The sequence below is a fragment of the Rhinolophus ferrumequinum genome, chromosome 9 (assembly GCF_004115265.2).
Source record: "Rhinolophus ferrumequinum isolate MPI-CBG mRhiFer1 chromosome 9, mRhiFer1_v1.p, whole genome shotgun sequence".
NCBI lineage: Eukaryota > Metazoa > Chordata > Mammalia > Chiroptera > Rhinolophidae > Rhinolophus > Rhinolophus ferrumequinum.
In genome coordinates this window covers 22,962,648-22,980,654 of record NC_046292.1, presented here as the reverse complement: position 1 = coordinate 22,980,654, position 18,007 = coordinate 22,962,648, and the positions used below count along the sequence as shown (strand labels likewise).

Here is an 18,007-nt window from a genome sequence, read left to right as displayed (position 1 = left end):
AAGCACAGGGGAGACGTGGGACAAGATGGCTCGGGACACAACCACCGTGAACCTAGAAAGTAGAACCATGTTCAAAGCCCTCAAGAGCATACCCCACACATCCCAACTCCTTCCACCTGCCTTAGAATGGGGAACTGAAACAAAGCTTCTGCCATGCTGAGCAGGAAAGGGCCAGGGAGGCAAAAAATCACAGCGGGGAGCGAACACTGGTGAGGAAGCCCAGATTTCTGTAAGGTTTAACCTAGGACCCAGCCAAGGGTAACAAGAAGCAGGGCTGACTACCTGAGAAAAGGGAAATTCTTAAACCCTGTTTCCTTAGCCAAAGCAGCATCTCATCGGGAGAAACATCACTTCAGCTACAAATTTTTCCCAATCTCAACCCACCTGTCTCTCACCCATATTACTGTAAAGATGAAAATTCACATCAAGTGCTTTGGTAATCATCGCTTATTCTTGCTCAAAGGACACTGCCAGTTCTGAGTATCTCAAGACCTTTAATCTTTAGGCATTCTAGGTTTCCATACTTGTTAAAAGAATTCATAAAGGAATCTTAACAGGAAATGTGGTCTACAAAGTGCTTGCTTTGAGATCCTGGCACCTGAGTTACCTGTCCTAATGTGAAACGGGATTCAGTATGACAGGAAGAGCTCCTCAGGCTCTGTAGACAGACAGACACGGTTGAATCCTGTCTCTGCCATTTTCAGATGTGAGACCCAAGCAAGTTACTTGTTTCCCGAGCCTCACTCTTCTCTTCTGGGAAATGGGGAGAATGTTTTTACCTACCCCCTGGTGCCGTTGTAAGGATTAAATGAGATGATGTGTATAAAGTGTTTAGCACAGAGCCTGCTGAAAAACAAATGCTCGATAAATACTGGCTATTTTTGCCATTAACAATGATTTGTTAATATGTCACTGTTCCTACTTTTTACTGAGCTCACAGTGGCTTGCTTTAGGCCAGTGCTTCTGAGTTATGCCCCTCTCTCACCAGAGTCTCCAAGTTCTCCTGTGAGGATACGCCCCAACTGAAAACTGCCAGGTAGGAGAATTTGCAACGTGTGCCAATGGGGTGTGTGTACATGCGGACAAGTGTGAAGGCAGAGTATGGTTTGGAATCACTGCTCAGGCCAGAGAGTAGGTTTTTTACACGAGAAAAACAAATTACACTTAGGAAAAGTGCCTTCAAATCCGTATCCTTAGCATTTGTATTCACTACCAAATGACCTGGATTATATCAGGATTACTCCCCTGGGTATGCACAAGCTTGAAAATTGGGAGTGTTTCTTTCTACCATAAATCTTATGATCTTGGGAGACTTAAATACACGTTTATCTCTTTTGTTGTTGGGGGAGTTGTCTCCTACGATGCTTTCCCTCCTGCATGGGTTCTCCGGTGGGCACTGAAGTGGGAGCTATTGTTAAAGTCTTTGCCACACTCCATGCATTTGTAGGGTTTCTCCCCAGTGTGGATTCTCTGGTGAATAATAAGACTGGAGCTCTGGTTAAAGCATTTCCCACACTCTCTGCACTTATAAGGCTTCTCTCCTGTATGAATCCTCTGGTGAGTAATGAGGTTAGAACGGTCACGGAAGAATTTTCCACACTCAAGGCATTTGTAGGGCTTCTCTCCTGTGTGCACTCTCTGGTGTGTGATGAGCTTGGAGCGCTCACTGAAGCATTTCCCACAGTCCATACACTTATACGGCTTCTCTCCAGTGTGGGTCCGCTGGTGGTTAGCCAGCGTGGAGCTCTTACTGAAGCTTTTCCCACATTCAGCACATTCATATGGTTTCTCACCTGTATGGATTCTTTGGTGACTAATGAGGGCAGAGCTCTTGGAAAAGGTTCTTCCACATTCAGAACACTGATAAAGTTTCTCCCCTGAGTTGGTGCTGTGCGGTCCAGGGGAATTCAAGTTCTGACTGGCACTTTGAGGCTGTTCAGGAGACGTCGCCTCTGTCAAGCTCCTCCAGTGGGCACTAAAGGATGGGCTCGGGCCAAAGTTTTCCCCGGGCTCACTACAGTGGTCAGGATTTCCTCCCAAGTGGATCTTCTGATGTTTCAGAAGGTTTGAGCTCTGGTTGAAGCTTTTCCAACATTGCCCACATTTATAGGGCTTTTCCCCTGTGTGGATTCTCTGGTGGGTGATGAGATTTGAGTGGTCACTAAAGCTTTTCCCACATTCGAGACATTTATAGGGCTTCTCTCCAGTGTGAATTCTCTGGTGTGTATTGAGGTTGGAGCGGTCACTAAAACTTTTCCCACATTTGAGGCAACTGTAGGGCTTTTCACCTGTGTGTGTCCGCTGGTGGGCAATGAAGCGGGAGCTCCGACTGAAGCTTTTCACGCACGTGTCACACTTGTAGGGTTTCTCTGCAAGGTACAATCCTTGATGGTCAATAAGTTTTTCTAAATCCTCTTCAGAAGAACATTCTTCCCACTGTTCCTGTGAGGGATTTCCCCACTGCTTTTCATTTTCATTTTCACTGTCTTCCCCCCAGTCATGAGGGTGGCAAACAATTTCTGTGGTACATTTTGATAAAGCGCCAGGCAAATCCTCAAAAATATCCTGCTCTGAACTCTGGTCTTCATCTTCATGCCTCATCTCAAAACCTGAAAGAATGGACAGAAATGCAGTTTTTGCTCATTCATTAGTTAGTGTCTATTTGTGTTTGTATCTCATGTCTTGTGAATTTGGCTAACATGAATTTGTATCTTGTATCTCACATCTTATAAAGGTGACTAATGTGAAATTGATCAAGTTGCAGTGCATACATGCATTTCTGAGCTGCAAAGTTCAGGAGCAGAGTCTAGTTACCCCATCAAGGGAGCCATGCGTGCTAACCACGCAGCCAGCCAGTCTCCCTGGCCAACTCGCCTGTCCCACTATTTGACAATGAACACTTCTTTCTTCTAGTTCAGTCAGTATGTCCTATGTCATAGGAGATTGAATAGACTCTATAATTGCCCAAATGAATCCCAGTAAAATCTAGACCTCACTGCTTGTCTCACTTGAGGGATTATATTAAGCTAGAGACTGGATAATCAGAGCAAGGCACACATCTTTTTCCAATCCAATTCCATTCTCTGTTTTAGTTCAGAGAGAAGATAATGAGCCTGACTCCCTCACTCTGTCTGCGTGCTTGCAGATTTTGTGGACATGCAATGACTCCAGGCTTACCAGTGTCTGGGGTTTTAGGGCATGGGGTTGGAGGTTTGATGGCATCTTCGTCTGCCGTCTCATCCCAGGCCTCCTGCTCATCAGCCTCAGTACTGCTCTGCCCAGTCGTAGGGAGACCCGCTGCCTCCCCGACGGTCCCCATGGCTCTGACCGCAGTCCGCGCCCTCACCAGCGAGTCCAGCTCCTCATAGAAGGGGCACGTCCCCGGTGGGTGGCTGCTCTTGGCTTTCCGGTAGCTTCGAAGGAGGTTTTTGAATCTGTAGCGACACTGCTCCAGTGTCCGCAGGAAGCCCTGTGCACACAGCCGCTCTGCAATGGCCCGGTACACCTGGCTGTTCTGGTGACAGGTGCGAAGCTTTTCAGAGAATGGGGACTCGCTGAGAATGGTCAGGAAGGCCTTGGTCTCCTCGTAGCCCCAGTGCACACCTGCTGTCAGGAGTGAAGAGTTCAGAATTATGAGACTTAATGAAACTTGCCTAGGTCATCGGGGTCACCTGCCCTGCTAAATGCCTAGAACATGGGCACCTCAGAAATTGTCCAGGTGCCTGAGGCACCAACAAAGAATATGCCCTTGCTTCTCAGGGCTGTGCCACCCCCTTCTAAGAGATTCTATTAACACTTAAGAGTCTTGCCAGAAGGGGAGGACTTCGGTGGCCATATTACACCAGGTGACCCCACTCGCCTGGCTTCAGCTGATTGGTTCAGGGAAAGGTCTATAGGATACAAGAGACTCTCTCTATATCCATTAAACACTTGTTCTCTACTTACTTTTATGAATTTTCCTTTTAACAAACATGGGAATGGAGAATCCCTAAAGACATGAATGGACTTCAAATAATCCTGCAATAGAGCCCAACTGAGAATGCCTTTCCCCTTTAGTGGAAGAAGGAAAAGGAAGTGGCCCATTGTCAGTTCCTCTGCAGGTGAATGATGCAGCCAGGGAGGCAGCATGGTGGAGGAAAAACCACAGGAAAGGGAGCTGAAGCCCTGGGCTCTGATCCTGACTCTGCCCCCTGCCTCACTGTGAACCTTGAGATAAGATGCTTCATCTCTTCGGTTTCAGTGTTTCCACTTTTACAATGACTGGGTGTTTCCTAAACACTGATTGTTCAACTATATACTGTCATGATTTCTGCTCTATCTATTAAGTATTTCACTCAGTATTTCTTTACCTAAATTTACTATCTGTGAAATCCCGGTTGATGGGTTCATACACATTAAAAGTTCACTCATCCCACTACTACCAGCAACACACTTTGGGAAATACTGAATTAGCTCTTTAAGGTCCCCTGGGGTTTTAAAAGTGCTTGTTTCTATAACTAGTAAACTTGTGCCAGGAGAACTGAGCATACGAGAAGAGAGTGGGAGTCTGAGGATGACCTAAGGAACTCAGCGCCTCACTCCGGTGGCATCAATCCAGACTTCTGCGCCCCGAACTCAGGGAGCAGAGGGTTTGGCTAGTAGGAGGGTTGGAATCTGGATCCAATTAAACCCGTGTTCTTACCAATACGACTTTGGAACAGAGCCGGGCCCCCTGGAATCCTGGGCCCCTGGGCGGACTCATCAGTGGCCAGATCATCACCATTACAGACTTCGGCTGTTTCCTCAGGCTCCCAGCCCCCTTCCTCCTGCTCTTCCATCTCTGCATCACTATCCCCCAGCCTGGGAAGTGTCACAGCCTCTCCCACTCCCTCTGTGGCTCTGATGGCTGTCCGAGCCCTCACCAGGGCCTCCAGCTCCTCGTAGAAGGGACAGGTCCCCGGTGGGTGGCTGCTCTTGGCTTTCCGGTAATTCCGCAGGAGGTTTTTGACCCTGTAGCGACACTGCTCCAGTGTCCGCAGGAAGCCCCGTGCCCTCAGCCGCTCGGCAATGGCCCGGTACACCTGGCGGTTCTGGTGGCAAGTCCGGAGCTTTTCAGAGAAGGGGGACTCACTCAGAATGGCCAGGAAAGTCTTGGTCTCCTCGTAGCCCCAGTGCACACCTGACACCTTCGTGTCCTCCACGTCCCATTGGTACTGTTCTTCCCAGGCTCTGGAGTCCCTCCAGACCAATGCTGGAGCCGGTTTTGTTTGCTCAACATCCAGGCTATAATCTGCAGTGTTCCTTTTTCCAGAATTTATAAGACTTGGACCCAAAAATTCTGGTCCTTGCTCTCGCTGGGAGATGATATTTGCTTTTGAAACTGGAACTACTATATAAAAGGAAGGAGAGAAATGATTAAGTAGAAATGATCTCTTGAGCGGAGTGCCTGTCCAAAATGTCCCTGAAACATACCATTTCCCTGTGAGAGGCTAATGAGAAAGTCCCACGCTAATCCCTTCAAATGTCTGGTGGGTTAGAGAGGTAACTGGAGTTAACAGAGTCACTTCACCAAAAACGTTACTTGAGCTGTTTGCTTTGTTCATTTGCTTTTTTAGTTCTTGTTATGAAACATATCACACAAAAGTGTGACTGTCATTAGTCCACAGATAGGCACACGACTTAAACTGGCCCAATCAGAATTAATTCAATGGTTGGAGGAAAGGTCTGTCTGTCTCTCTCTCTCTGCCACCCCCACCCCCCACAGCCCCATTTCTCTCTCTCTCTCTCTCTCTCTCTGCCGCTTTCTCTGTATGTGTGTGTGTGGTGTGAGTCCCTTGCTAGGAAACTTGTGGCCTCAATTGCACTGGCATCTATCTTTTGATTCTGACACAAAATAGCTTTAATATGAAGCTGAGACTGAGGATGGCAGAGCAGAGAGAAAGAAAGAACCTAGGCCCCTTATGATGTTGCTGAGCCACTTTGTACTGTGGTAGGAACATGCTCTCCTCTGGATTTCCAAGACGTAACGTCAGAAAATAAATTTCCTTATTTTTTAAAACAGTTAGCTATGTTTAGAGAACTCCTATCCCAATAGCTCCCAAGCCTAACAAAACAGAAGCCTTTAATTAAAGGAAATATTTGAAGGAAACTAGATGAAAAAGAGTTTAGAGCTAAAAGAGGCTTAAGGATTGTCCAGTTCAACATTTCCCAAAGTTTGTCCCTTTGAATGCTCTTTTCCCCAGACACCACGTGTAAAGAAGGGGTTACACAGACAAGCAAGTAGCCAATGAGGGTCTAGAATCTTACCTTACTGACGTGCTCAGACCTGTCATTGCCTCTTCTACTTTATCCCACTCATGTGTCTAACTGCCCTCATACTGATCCCAGACTCCACAGGGAAGTGGTTCATTATTATTTGACTTCCCGTGTAGATGTGCCTACAGAGAAAGGAGTCTGTGCTGGTCCTGTGCGCTTCAAGTATTTTCAGCCCTGTGATAAGTTTCACTGTGGTTTAGTGCATCAGTTTCATGGGCTTAGTTCACTTGAGTCCACCCCTGAGAGATGGATCCGGTTTGATGCGGAAAAGACAGGATATCTGAGACGGCAGGCGGGGCCCAGCCCCTGCACCACAGTGAATGTACTGAGGAAATGAAGGTAACGAGCCCCTAGAGGGCGGGCTGTTGGAAGCCATCTGCGAGCCTCCACCCAGGCAGACTCCATTCCCATACTCCGTCCCAGCCTGTTGGCTACAGAAAGCATGTCTTCTTCCTATGTCTGAAATTCCACAGACTTCACAGAGCCCCAGTCCTAAGGGAGTGATGAAACACTCTGCGGGAACTGAGTGCACCAGAAACCCAACACCTTCTTCAGAGGGCACTGTTTCCTTACCCAGGGACACGCCATTCCCACAGTTGTCTCCTGGGGGGTTCTTGAGAAACTCCTTCTCAGCATGTTTGCCAGGGCCCAGGGCTTCCTGTGAGATGTACAAGAGAGGGACCTCAAATGTCACCGACCCTTGACAACAGCTGGGGAACCCTACCAAGAAAGATAACGGGAATACAGGAATACCGTGTGTGAGGCTAGCATCGCAGGGGGCAGTATGACCAAGTAGAGGCCCAGCAAATCGGGGGCAAGGAAGAGGCTAACACCTGAGTCTTGTGCCCTTTTGCTAAGGTGAGGCCATGGGAAGAGAAGAGGAGCATAGGGGCAAGAGCACAGGAGAAGTAATGACAGGAAAGGGAGACCAAACAGCAGCTTACCTGAGACTCAGCTGTCACCTCCCAATCTCCAACGCTCCCCATCTTTGGGAGAGCAGGGGCTCGGGGAGTGAGGACAGCTAAGGAGAAGAAAAAGTCTCTGAAACCAAAGCTCTGGTTCCCAGAAAGCCACCCCCTCTCGGGTCCAGCTTTCCAAAAGCCACACGTGGGTCAATCTGAGACTATCCCTGCAGCCAGTGCCGTTTTCCCCTTTTCCTTCCCTTCGAGAGTATCTGCTCCTAGAGTGATGTGCCATATGAGAAATGCCAGCCTGAATACCTATGATCACCACTTTGCTTCAGTCACAACTGGAACGTGCATGACTCAGCTTTGGGGTGGGGGATTGGGGGAAGGGGGGTTGTTGCCGAGCTGACATCGTTGGGCGCTTCATATTCTTTTAGAATGCTTACCTGCCTTACTTCTTAGTGTGTCCATCGCTAAGATGTGTCCATCTATCCCTTGCCTTGATATCTGTACATCTCTTCTCCCCATGTACCCTTCCTTACCAACTCACTCACCCCTCTTCCCTGATGTTCCCTGATTCTTGGGACTCACCACTCTCTTTCAAGGTCTGGGGCACCATCTTGGTGTCTAGATGCTTGGGAAGGTCAGGGCATGGATTCTTCACCCACTGCCTCTGGGACTGGCCCTTGTGCCAGTGATCCGTTGGCTGCAGCTGACAGCTCTGAGATTCCTGCATTCTCTTTAAGGGCCTGGTCTCTTCTGCACACAAGTCCAGTTCCTACAACAGATGGTCAAAATTCCCAATCGTCACTTCAATAAGACCAATTTTAGTAGGGCAGGCAATTTTCTGTTGAGCATAACTGTGACCCAGAAGTTAAGCTCTTTTTAAGACCTGAAGACGGCTCAAAGTATGACGACAAAGCCATCAGGCTGACTTGAGAAAACAGACTATAAATTATCCCACCAATGACTAATGTCTTGTTCAACACAAGGAGGCTGTACAAGTGTCTCAATGAGGCAACGACTATCCAAAACATTTTTTTAATCATAAAGACATAAGTTACGTAAAATTTTTATGACATTAAAAAATAATCTCTAAACATCAAAAACAGGGAGTATAATTTTTAAGTTAAAAAAAAAGAGAGAAAAGTTAACCAGGTTTACATTAAAAAGCAAAGGGAAGCATAAGAACAGATACAATTATAACTCTAAATGTAATTGCTCTAAATACTCCTGCTGAAAGGCAAAGAAAATTCAAAAATAAATATAAGAAAAAGGAGAGACAAAGAATGACAAAGAATTGAATTTTAAAATGAAAAAAAAAAGTACGTGTTGTTTCAGAAAGGCACATCTACTCTTAAAACAGAAGGATAAGCAAAGATACGGCACTGTAACTCAAAAGGAAAACAGAAGTGGCGATTTTAATTTCAATGTTGACGTTCAGGCAAAAAGTACTCAGAGGTATGAACAATATGTACAAAATAAAAGGGAATAATCCATTAAGAGATGACATTACCCAATTCAGCATTATCAATCATAAAACTAATTTCTCATCTCTACCTCTCAGTTGGTTCCAAATGCAGAGGTAGAGGCCGAGATCTTATTTCCTGGCCCTAAATCCCCCAAAATATTACAATCTCATTGCCTTACAGAAACAACTCACTTTAAAAAGTGTATTTCAATTTCTTCAATAGGTATTTTCAATACTCACATGGTTCAAAAATAGAAAATATATATAAGGGGATAGTCAGAAGATACCCCATCCCCACCCCTGAACCATGCCATCTGCCCGTTTCTTCCCCTACTCCTCCCCACAGGTAACCAGTACTCTGCATCCTTTCAGAGTTTCTTTATGTTCAAGCAACTGTAAATATATATTCTTATTTGTTCCCCATGTTTACACAAGAGGTAGCAACTATATATACCAGGGGTGCCAAAAAATATATACACATGACTTGTATTCATCGTTTGTTATCAGTGTATACGTATTATTACAATTTTAATACAGTTTTTTTCCTTTCTAAAAATGTGTACACATTTTTTTGGCACCCTCTATATTCCTCTGAACCTTATTTTTTGACTCAAAATAGTAACATCCATCTTCATCGACTTATTGCTTTTGCCAAACTTATTTCCAAAAATCTTTTGGCTGATCTCAAAAGGAGGATGTTTCCCATTAAGAAGATATATAGGAATGCGCCATGAGCATCAAAAGCCCTTCCAAACAAGGAGCTCCACCAATCCCCTGTGTGGTTCACAGGGAGAAAACATCACTTATCAATATTCTTATACGGTTAAGGGGAAAAAAAGAAAAAAAGAAAAAAAACAACTCACTGTTATAGTTACAGTCTTACAATCTACAGCAGAACTGTGTGGCCAGACTCCACAACAGTCCTCAGTCCCAGCCCTAGCTCTTTCAACCACTGCCATGCCTAAGCGAAGATTCTGATTCCATGGATGGTCACATGGACACAGGAAGAATTGGCTTCAAGTGACAATGAGGAGGAAAGAATCAGGAGGATACTGACTGGGGTCGGGGTGAAGAAAGAATCCATCTAAAATGCCTGTGCACCACACAAAAATCTGCACATGGAAGTTTCTAGCAGCTTTATTGATAATTGCCAACTCGTGGAAACATCCAAGGTGTCACTTGGTAGGAGAACAGAAAAACTGTGGCACATCCAGACAATGGAATATTATCCAGCGCTAAAAGACAGAGCTGTGAAGCCATGAAAAGACACGGAGCAAAGTGAAATGCATGTTACTAAGTGAAAGAAGCCACTCTGAAAAGGCAAAACTGTGAAGACAGTAACTGTATCAGTGGTTGCCAGAGATCGAGGGGAGGGATGAATATGCAGAGCGCAGCGGAGTTTTAGGGCAGTGAAACTGGTCTGCATGAGACTGCAATGGTGGGTCACGTCATTGCACAGAATGTACAACACCCGGAGTGAGCCCCGCTCAACTACGGACTCTGGGTGACAATGAGGTGTCCGTGCACGTTCATCGATCGTAACAAAGGCACCACTCTGGTGGGTGCTGACAATGAAGGAAGCTGTGCAGGTGGCGGGGCAGGAGGCGTGTAAGAACTCGCTGCACTTTCCACTCCAGTTTCACAGCTCTGCTGTAAACCTGAAACTGCTCTCAAAAATAGTCTGTTCATGTTTATGCACCTGATGGGGAGAGGGGCTCTGCAAACGGGTGGTGACATCATCAAGCTAAAAATTACCGATGGAATCCTTCAGCACTAAACGATGGGGCTGTGGAGCCATGAAAAGACACGGAGCAAGTGAAAAATAGCAGAGCAGGAAGATCTCTTTAGGGAAACTATCTCAGAGGCCATTTGGCTCAGTAGGTATCAACCTTTTTCGGGCGGATGCTCTTTGAAGAACATAGTTAATGTATCTGATTCCACTATTAAGACTTGGAAAAATTTTACTTGCAGAGAACGTAACTAAGTTATGTACCTTGCGATGTAAGATCAGAAGCCACAACATATATGTCTGGGGAAAAATAAGCTCCTGTGCTATGTACTTATCCAAGCGTTTTGACATTTGTGAGCCCTCAGGAGCAGGTAGGAAAGTGCAAAGAACGATGAACTTGGAACCTGAGCTTTGTGAAGCGCCTGACTTTTAGCGCCTTAGTTTAATCTATAATAACGAGGACAATCATGCTATTTCCATCTACCTGTATTACTGCTGTAAGCATCCAAACAGATCACACACGGAAAAAGATTTTAAGTATAAAACACAATACAAATCAACCATACTGTGAATACAGCATTGCTAGGCAGTTTGGAGCAGTGGTTATAAATGCTGGCTTTAGAGTCAAACTGCCTGAATTCACATCCTGGCTCTACCACCTCGTAGCTGTGTGACCTTGAGCCAATTACCCAGCTTTACTCTGCCTCAGTTTCCTCACTGGTAAAACTAGGATAACAGTACTGACCTCGTTCAATTGCTGACCGGACTAAATCAGTTAATACCTGGAAAGCACTTAGAACAGTGCCTGGTACCCAGGAGTGCTCCATACATGTCAGCTGCTCGATAACAATAATGACTATTATTTTGGCAATTATTAACCTAGTCACAGCCCCGCTGCCTTGCCAACCCGCTCCTTGGAGAAGAGACCGCTTGCTCACCCGTTGTCCTGACGCCCGGGCCTCTCGGTGCCAATCTTCCACCAGCGCCACGGCCTCCTCGCCGCTCTCAGGGTGGCGTGCCTGCACCCAGGCCTGGGCCTCCCTGGGTAAGATGGTCAGAAACTGCTCCAGCACCAGCAGCTCCAGGATCTGCTCTTTGAGGCGGATCTCCGGCCGCAGCCAGCGACAGCACAGCGCCCAGAGCTGGCTGAAGGCCTCGTGAGGTCCAGCTGCATCCCTGTACCGGAACTGCCTGAAGCGCTGGCGGGAGGCCTCAGGGCCACGGACGAGGTCATGGTCCTTCTCCCGGGGTCCGGATTCTGATCTCCACGCGTCCTCCTCCAGTTTCACAATCAGGAGTTCTTCAGGCTCTGGGCGGGGAGACGCCTGGCCCTGGGATTCCAGCGCTACAGCCATGCTCTATCCTGGACGCCTCACATCAGCTGGGCTGTCCCCATCCCACGTCTTTCTGCATCTATGGTGTGTCCTTCAAGGGGCTCCTGGGAGAGGAAATGCTTCCCAAGGCTCTGAAGGCAGAAAGACAAAGGACAGAGTGAACAAGCGGACCCAGGAACCTCGCTTTCCTCACTTCCCCCACACCCACCACTGCCTCTACACGGGGTGGGGGTGCTAAGAGATGCCCCTTTCCCATAAGCTGGAACTTAGACCAGCAGCCAGCACACCGGAGGAAGACAGCAGTGTTAAACCCTCTGGGACACCTACATGCCTTAGCCTGGCACCAAGGCCTCCACAATCTGGCCCCAGCGTGGCCTTCCTCCCTCTACACATGTCCAAAGTCTGACCTTCACTCAAGTTGGATCCAAGCATCCCCCCTCCAGTAGGCCTTCCTTCCTGGGCCTTACAGCTTCAGTCTTCCTCTCTAAGGCTGCTCTTCTCCCAAAAATCCCTCTCCCTCTATACCTGCCTTGATCATCCTACCCATTGGGCATTGTTCACCATCTCTATGATCCCTAACACTCTAGGCAGGACCTGCCTCCAGACCCCAAACTCCAGCCACCTACAGGACATTTCCACTTGACCGTCTCTCAGGCACCTCCAACTCAATGAGTCCAAACCGGATTTCGTCACATCCTCCTGTAAACCTGTCCGTCTTGTGGAGTTCTCCACCCAACGAAGGCACCACCTTCCGTCACGTTCCCCGTGCCGGAAACCCGCTCCTCCTTTCTCCATGCTCCCCCACATCCAATTCATCACCCAGCTGTGTCCACTTGGCTTTCCAAGCATCGACATTCCCAGTACAGCCGTGTCGGTCCAGAGAATCATCATGTTCATCACGTGGTCAGCCTCCTAACTCGTGTCCCTGCCTCCACTCTCCTCACCCAACCCCTGGTCCATTCTTTGCACAACAACCAGACTAGAGCAAAATCTGACCATGTTACGTCCCTGCTCAACACGCTTCCGGACCTCCCGTTTCCCTCAGGATAAAGTACAAACCTTGCCCAAGTCTCCACCTCTTTTCTTTACCGTGCTCCCTCGAGTCACGGTGTTTCAGCTGCATAGCTTGCAGCTCCTACATGGCGATGCCCTCTGAACCCTCGCACATGTTGGGGTCTCCTTTGGGAACAGTCTCCTCCCTGTCTTCACCTAGCGAGGACTCAGCTTAAATTGTATTTTTTCCAAGAGGCCCTCCCTGTGCCCTGAGACGAGATCCAGTCCTCAGCCACAAGCTTCATACCACCTTATGTTTTCTGTGTCATTACCCTGATCATACTTTATTATAATTATCTACCCACGAAATCACAGGCTTCCTAAGGGACCCAGCACAGGGCTCAGCACACACAGGAAGCATTCAGTAAACAGTGAAATAATGGTCAACGAATGACGCTGATGTGTCATGAAGCAAGGATTATAAGTAATCCCTTTCTGTGCACACTGGATAAAAAAAGAATGACCTTCTTACTCCTGCCAGAGGAATTGTTTTCTCCTCTTTATTTCCATCTCTGTGACATGTGCTACTTTCCAGGTTGTAGCAGAGGGGTGTATGTATAGATGTGTGTCCCAGAGAGATTACAGCCTCACTAAAGGCAAGAATTACAGCTTACTTCTCTTTTTTTCACACCTTTCCCAACCCCACACCCACATTAAGCACGAGGAGGCTCTCAGTAAATGTTTGTTGAGTGAACGTCTGGAGCTGCTGCTTTTATACAATGAAGACTCTGACAACACTCATGCTGGGTTATCTAGCAAAATGAGCTCTTTGTGTCATTCCCAGCAATTCTAGATGACATGAAAAAAATGCCTGCTCAAAGGAGGCTATTAGCTGCTTCCAACTGGGAATAACACAGCTGAATTGAGAATGGATGCAGGGTAGTATTTTGATTTTAGGCCATCTGACTGGACTGTCTAGAAATAAGACAAGGGTGATGAAAAACAAAGGCTTAGCCTAAAGACCTCCACTTACTTAGGGAGAGGCTAGGAACACAACTCATGACCACCTGGCAACTTCCTGCTTGTCCTTCAGGTATCGGCCCAATGTCAGGTCATCAGTTAAGAGTTGCCTGACATGTTCCTGTCACACTGCCCCCATCCCTGCTCTCCAAGAATCCCCTCCTCAAGCCTGTTTTCCCAAAGCAGCTGGCACATATCTCTAACACAGGTGTTATCCCACACTACCATAGTTGTCTGTTTTCACATCCAATGGCCCCCATTAGATTGCATTACGAGATTGAGTACTCTATCTTACTCATTTCTGTATCCATAGTGCCCAATTCAGTGTTTGACAAATAGCAGGATCATTGGAAGTTTCGTTGCCTTTTATTAAAATAGTACATCTGGTACATTAAAAACCTAATGGGCTATGGAAAGTCCATCATTTACATTAAGCGAAAGAATTAACCTTTCATGAAAGTTCGTTTTTAACCACAACCTTAATCATGCACTAGTCCAAACACATTTGTGTCACTCTCTCACACAAGGACTAATTCACCAGTCATCTAGAGGGTGCCACCACGTACCCTGCACTGTACTGGGAGCTAGAGAGCCAACAATAACTAGGACAGACCGTCTCCACCTGCATAAAAGTTACAGTCTAACGAGAGAGACAGTCAATGAGCAAGCGAAGGAGTCTGCCGTCCTGCACAGAGCGACCACCACAACAAAGCGGGCTGTTAGGAGTCCCACCAGACCCAACGCCCAGAGTTTCAGATAACAGGTATTTTCTTGTGGGGAGACTTCAAAGTCCCAGAGGTTATTTTCAAACACAAACCTGAAAGATTTTTCTGCTACTCTCTTAGACAGATACGAACAGCAGCCTCGCCACAGAGGGAGGTCAACACAGCCGGCCGACAGCAGGGTGACTTCACAGAGGTAACAGGACGAACGGACGAGGGCACTCCTCAGTCCTGAGATTCCCAGGAACACCGGGGCCTCGCTGGGATCAGCAGCCTCAGAGCCACCACTTACTGAGTGCCCGTGAGGTGCCAGGCCCGGGGCTAAGTCCTCCACATTCATAATCTCACTGAATTCTCCAGGCGAGCGACTGAAGTGTCGTCAGTGTTGAGCTGCATCACACTGCTCTGTAACTTACACATATTAAACTACACACAAACACCAGGAAGAGAAAGAAAGGACATCATTTAAGTGGAGCGCCGGTTCCATTCGCTCTGTGTCTATTTCAGAGTGAACACGTGGTGAGCATGCCCGTGATGTGCTGGTGCCCAGGCTGGTCTGTGTTCCCTCAGCCTTTAACCACACCACATAGCCTCCCCTATGATCTAACAGTCATCCAAACTCTTAAGAAGATGGTACGGAGCGTAGAAAGAACATTAAGGCAGGAGTGACCAAATCAGAGTTCTAGCTCCACTCCTGCCATTTATCAGCTATGTGACTTTGGACAGGCCATGTGGCTTTGGCAGCTGCCTACCTAGACTGCAGCTTATATATCCTGACCCTCCCTACTCAGTTGCCCAAATAGTATAATGGGAACAGAGCAAAGGGACAGATAGACTAGAATCAATGGCTACCAATTTAAATGGTTACAGAGGCCAGGCAATGTAAATGAGTAAATCCAGGAGTGTGGCCACTACAGAGCACCCAAGGGAACACTGGCCAGTGTCAGCAGACGTTCTAATTATTCTAAGAGAAGGTAAAATTCTGGATTTTTAAGTTAATCTCTTTCTGTGCACATTGGATAAAAAAAGAATGACCTTCTTACTCCTGCCAGAGGAATTGTTTTCTCCTTTTTATTTCCATCTCTGTGACACTTGCTACTTTTAAATGTAGGCAACCAAATCAAAATTGTTTCAAACACCATTAGGATTAAACAGAGCATGATGGTAGGCTTCGTTCAGCATGGGCTGTCACTTCGCCACCTTTCAGCTGAATGAGCTCAAAGGTCTCTTCCAATATCCAGGAAGAGCTAGAAAGGGTACAGATTCCCCTAAATAATGAGGGATAGGTGTTGACTGCTGTCAAAATCAGGATCCCTGTGCAAACACAGGGAAGCTGAGAGGCATCCTGCCTTCTGGGATAGTGAGTGTGGACGTGGACATGAAGAACCACCCAGTGAACAGTGGGATGGGAAGAAAAGTCCTATGGGAAAGGCCAAGACTGGTCTGTGACCTCCAAAGAGAAAGAAACTGGGCATTCCCAAAGGCTGTCAAGCTCACTTGGCTGATGGTCCAGGCTGTTGCTTAAGCAGCCTGACCTCACACTTAAAGGCTTAAACCAGGGAAAGCAAACAGGTTTCATTTAAATCACCAGTTTCAGTCAAGCGAGCTAAGGACTCTGAATCCCACGTGAATATGTGCTGTGACCAATTAGCGGACTGCCAGACACAGGAAGGGGAAATGGTAGCATACATTCCATGTATCTGCCACCCCTAGTTTGGCTTAAATGCCCATAGGCATTGAAATAGCTTCTTGCAAAAACAGCCCTGATAGGCAGAAGACTAAAGCTCATGCCCCTGGAAATCCACTGGAACAGCAGTCTTCAAGCCTGGTAAAACAAAACTCACTCTGGATGGTCTTTATTCACACATTCATCAAGTATTCACTACTCTGGGCTGGGCAATGGAGAAAACTGAGGTGACTCAGAACCTGTTCCTGTCCTGGAGATGCTTACAGTCTAGTGAAAGAGACAAAAAAAAAAAAAAAAGCACTAAAAGAAAGAGGTCTGTGGGAGCTGGCGGTGGGAGGGGTGACTTTATCTGCTTAAGGCAATTGAACAAATATTTGAGTTGGTTCTTGAAGAAAGAATGGCTTTCTTAGCAGAGAATAGGGGGTGGGGGAAAGTGCATGATAAACAAAGAGAACAGCATATACAGTGGTGGAAAACCAGCCCCGCCAAGAAATGGGGAAAACCTGGACAGCCCTAGAGTGCGGGGTGCACGAAGATTAGGCTGCAAGGTAGCTCATAAAGGGTCTTGAATATCAGGTTGAGGAGTTTGGACTAAATTCTATAGCTGACGGGTGCTTATAATGAAGGTTTTAAAGCAGAAGGCATAATCAGATTTGTGGGGTAGCAAAAACCCTGACAAAGAAAGGGCAGATTCAAGACACGTTAAGGAAACTGAAAGATCGGAAGATCCCTGGATGTGGAAGAATGCAAGAGGAATCGGAGCGCACCTGGGTAGTGTGGGTGGTGGTGCCACTCACTTCCATCAGACATAAGGAAAGGGGTGCAGGTTTGGGGCGGAACAGGAAGCCAGTCCCACCCAGTGGGTTCCAGAAGTCACAATCATTAGAGGAAGTGTAAGGGGATATCAAATCAGATGTTCGTTCTAGGTTAGCTGGTAGAGGCTGCAACAGTATTTTTAAGGTTGGGGTTCAAGCTCAGGCCCTCTTATCTTTACTTGCCAGGGCCCCAGAACCCTCTATTCTTTCCTCTGTGGTCTCCAGACCCTTCTATGACTCTCCCACCTCCAGAATCTCTCTCGGGGTCCTCACCTACAGACAGACCTAAGACCCTCCGCACTCCCAGGGCCCTCTATCTCCCTCATCGTCCCCCACCCCTCTATGACCCTTCCCATCTCCGGACGCTTCATCCTCTGACCGCCCCTCACCCTCCCATCCACACATAAAAGCTTCTTTCTCCCCCTCTCACCTTCCCTGGCCCCCTCTGACACCACCACCTCCTAAGTCTAAGTCTCCAGCCCAGAGTCTGAGACTCAGCTGCCCCCGCCCCGCCACCCGGACTCACCCACCGAGACACCCACTTCACAACGGGGCGGAAGTGCTCCAGGGTTGCGCAGGGAATGCTGGGACGCGGAGTCCGAACGGCGCCACCCCGGGAAAGGAGCGTCTGAGACTACAACTCCCAGAAAGAACCGCGTGAGGGCCGGTAGGCGGCCCCTCCGTTTGCTGCTCTTCAGATATCGTCAGCCAATAGCTGTGTCATCTTATCCTGGTCCCGGCACCGGAACAGATCGGAACAGGTTCTAAGCGTGAGGACGGGGCCTGTTGCTATCTCCATCCTTTCCTCAAGCTCCAGGATAAGGGCACCGCCCAGTGGGCGGTACTCAAGCCGAAGGGGCGGGGTTTGATGGAGGGGAGAAGCTAGAACCTTAGGCCTGGGAAAGATCAAAGCAAAAACAATAAGTAATAAGGAGAAAAGGTGACTGGACATGACCAGACTGGTGAGCAGGTGAAAGTTGGACAGTCGTGGGTTCGATTGCCAGCTCAGGGTTAAGCTGCGTGACTGTGTATCAATT

General features: G+C 47.5%; 1 protein-coding gene across 6 annotated transcripts; it reads right to left on the bottom strand.

Annotated features, from left to right (window-relative positions):
* Positions 1 to 474: 474 nt before the first annotated feature.
* On the bottom strand, positions 475 to 17,609 carry ZSCAN20 (zinc finger and SCAN domain containing 20). 6 transcript variants are annotated; one of them, XM_033115817.1, is made up of 9 exons: positions 17,497 to 17,543; positions 14,564 to 14,894; positions 11,338 to 11,864; positions 7,791 to 7,977; positions 7,239 to 7,315; positions 6,868 to 6,952; positions 4,682 to 5,368; positions 3,178 to 3,606; positions 475 to 2,609 (listed from the first exon to the last, which is right to left on the bottom strand). In XM_033115817.1, the coding sequence occupies exons 3-9, from the start codon at positions 11,752 to 11,754 to the stop codon at positions 1,357 to 1,359; spliced, it is 3,135 nt and encodes a 1,044-aa protein (XP_032971708.1). In that variant the 5' UTR covers positions 11,755 to 11,864; positions 14,564 to 14,894; positions 17,497 to 17,543; the 3' UTR covers positions 475 to 1,356. The 6 variants fall into 6 exon arrangements, with proteins under 6 accessions (XP_032971708.1, XP_032971713.1, XP_032971709.1 ...); XM_033115822.1 differs by having other exon boundaries at positions 3,178 to 3,603; XM_033115818.1 differs by having other exon boundaries at positions 17,501 to 17,536.
* Between the last annotated feature and the right edge of the window lie 398 nt (positions 17,610 to 18,007).

Coding starts and splice junctions, on each gene's coding strand:
- ZSCAN20 (XM_033115819.1), bottom strand. CDS start 11,754: ATGGCTGTAGCGCTGGAATCCCAGGGCCAGGCGTCTCCCCGCCCAGAG. Junction 7,316..7,790: donor CCAGACCTTGAAAGAGAGTG/GTGAGTCCCAAG, acceptor TCTTCTCCTTAG/CTGTCCTCACTCCCCGAGCC. Junction 6,953..7,238: donor AGGTGACAGCTGAGTCTCAG/GTAAGCTGCTGT, acceptor TACATCTCACAG/GAAGCCCTGGGCCCTGGCAA.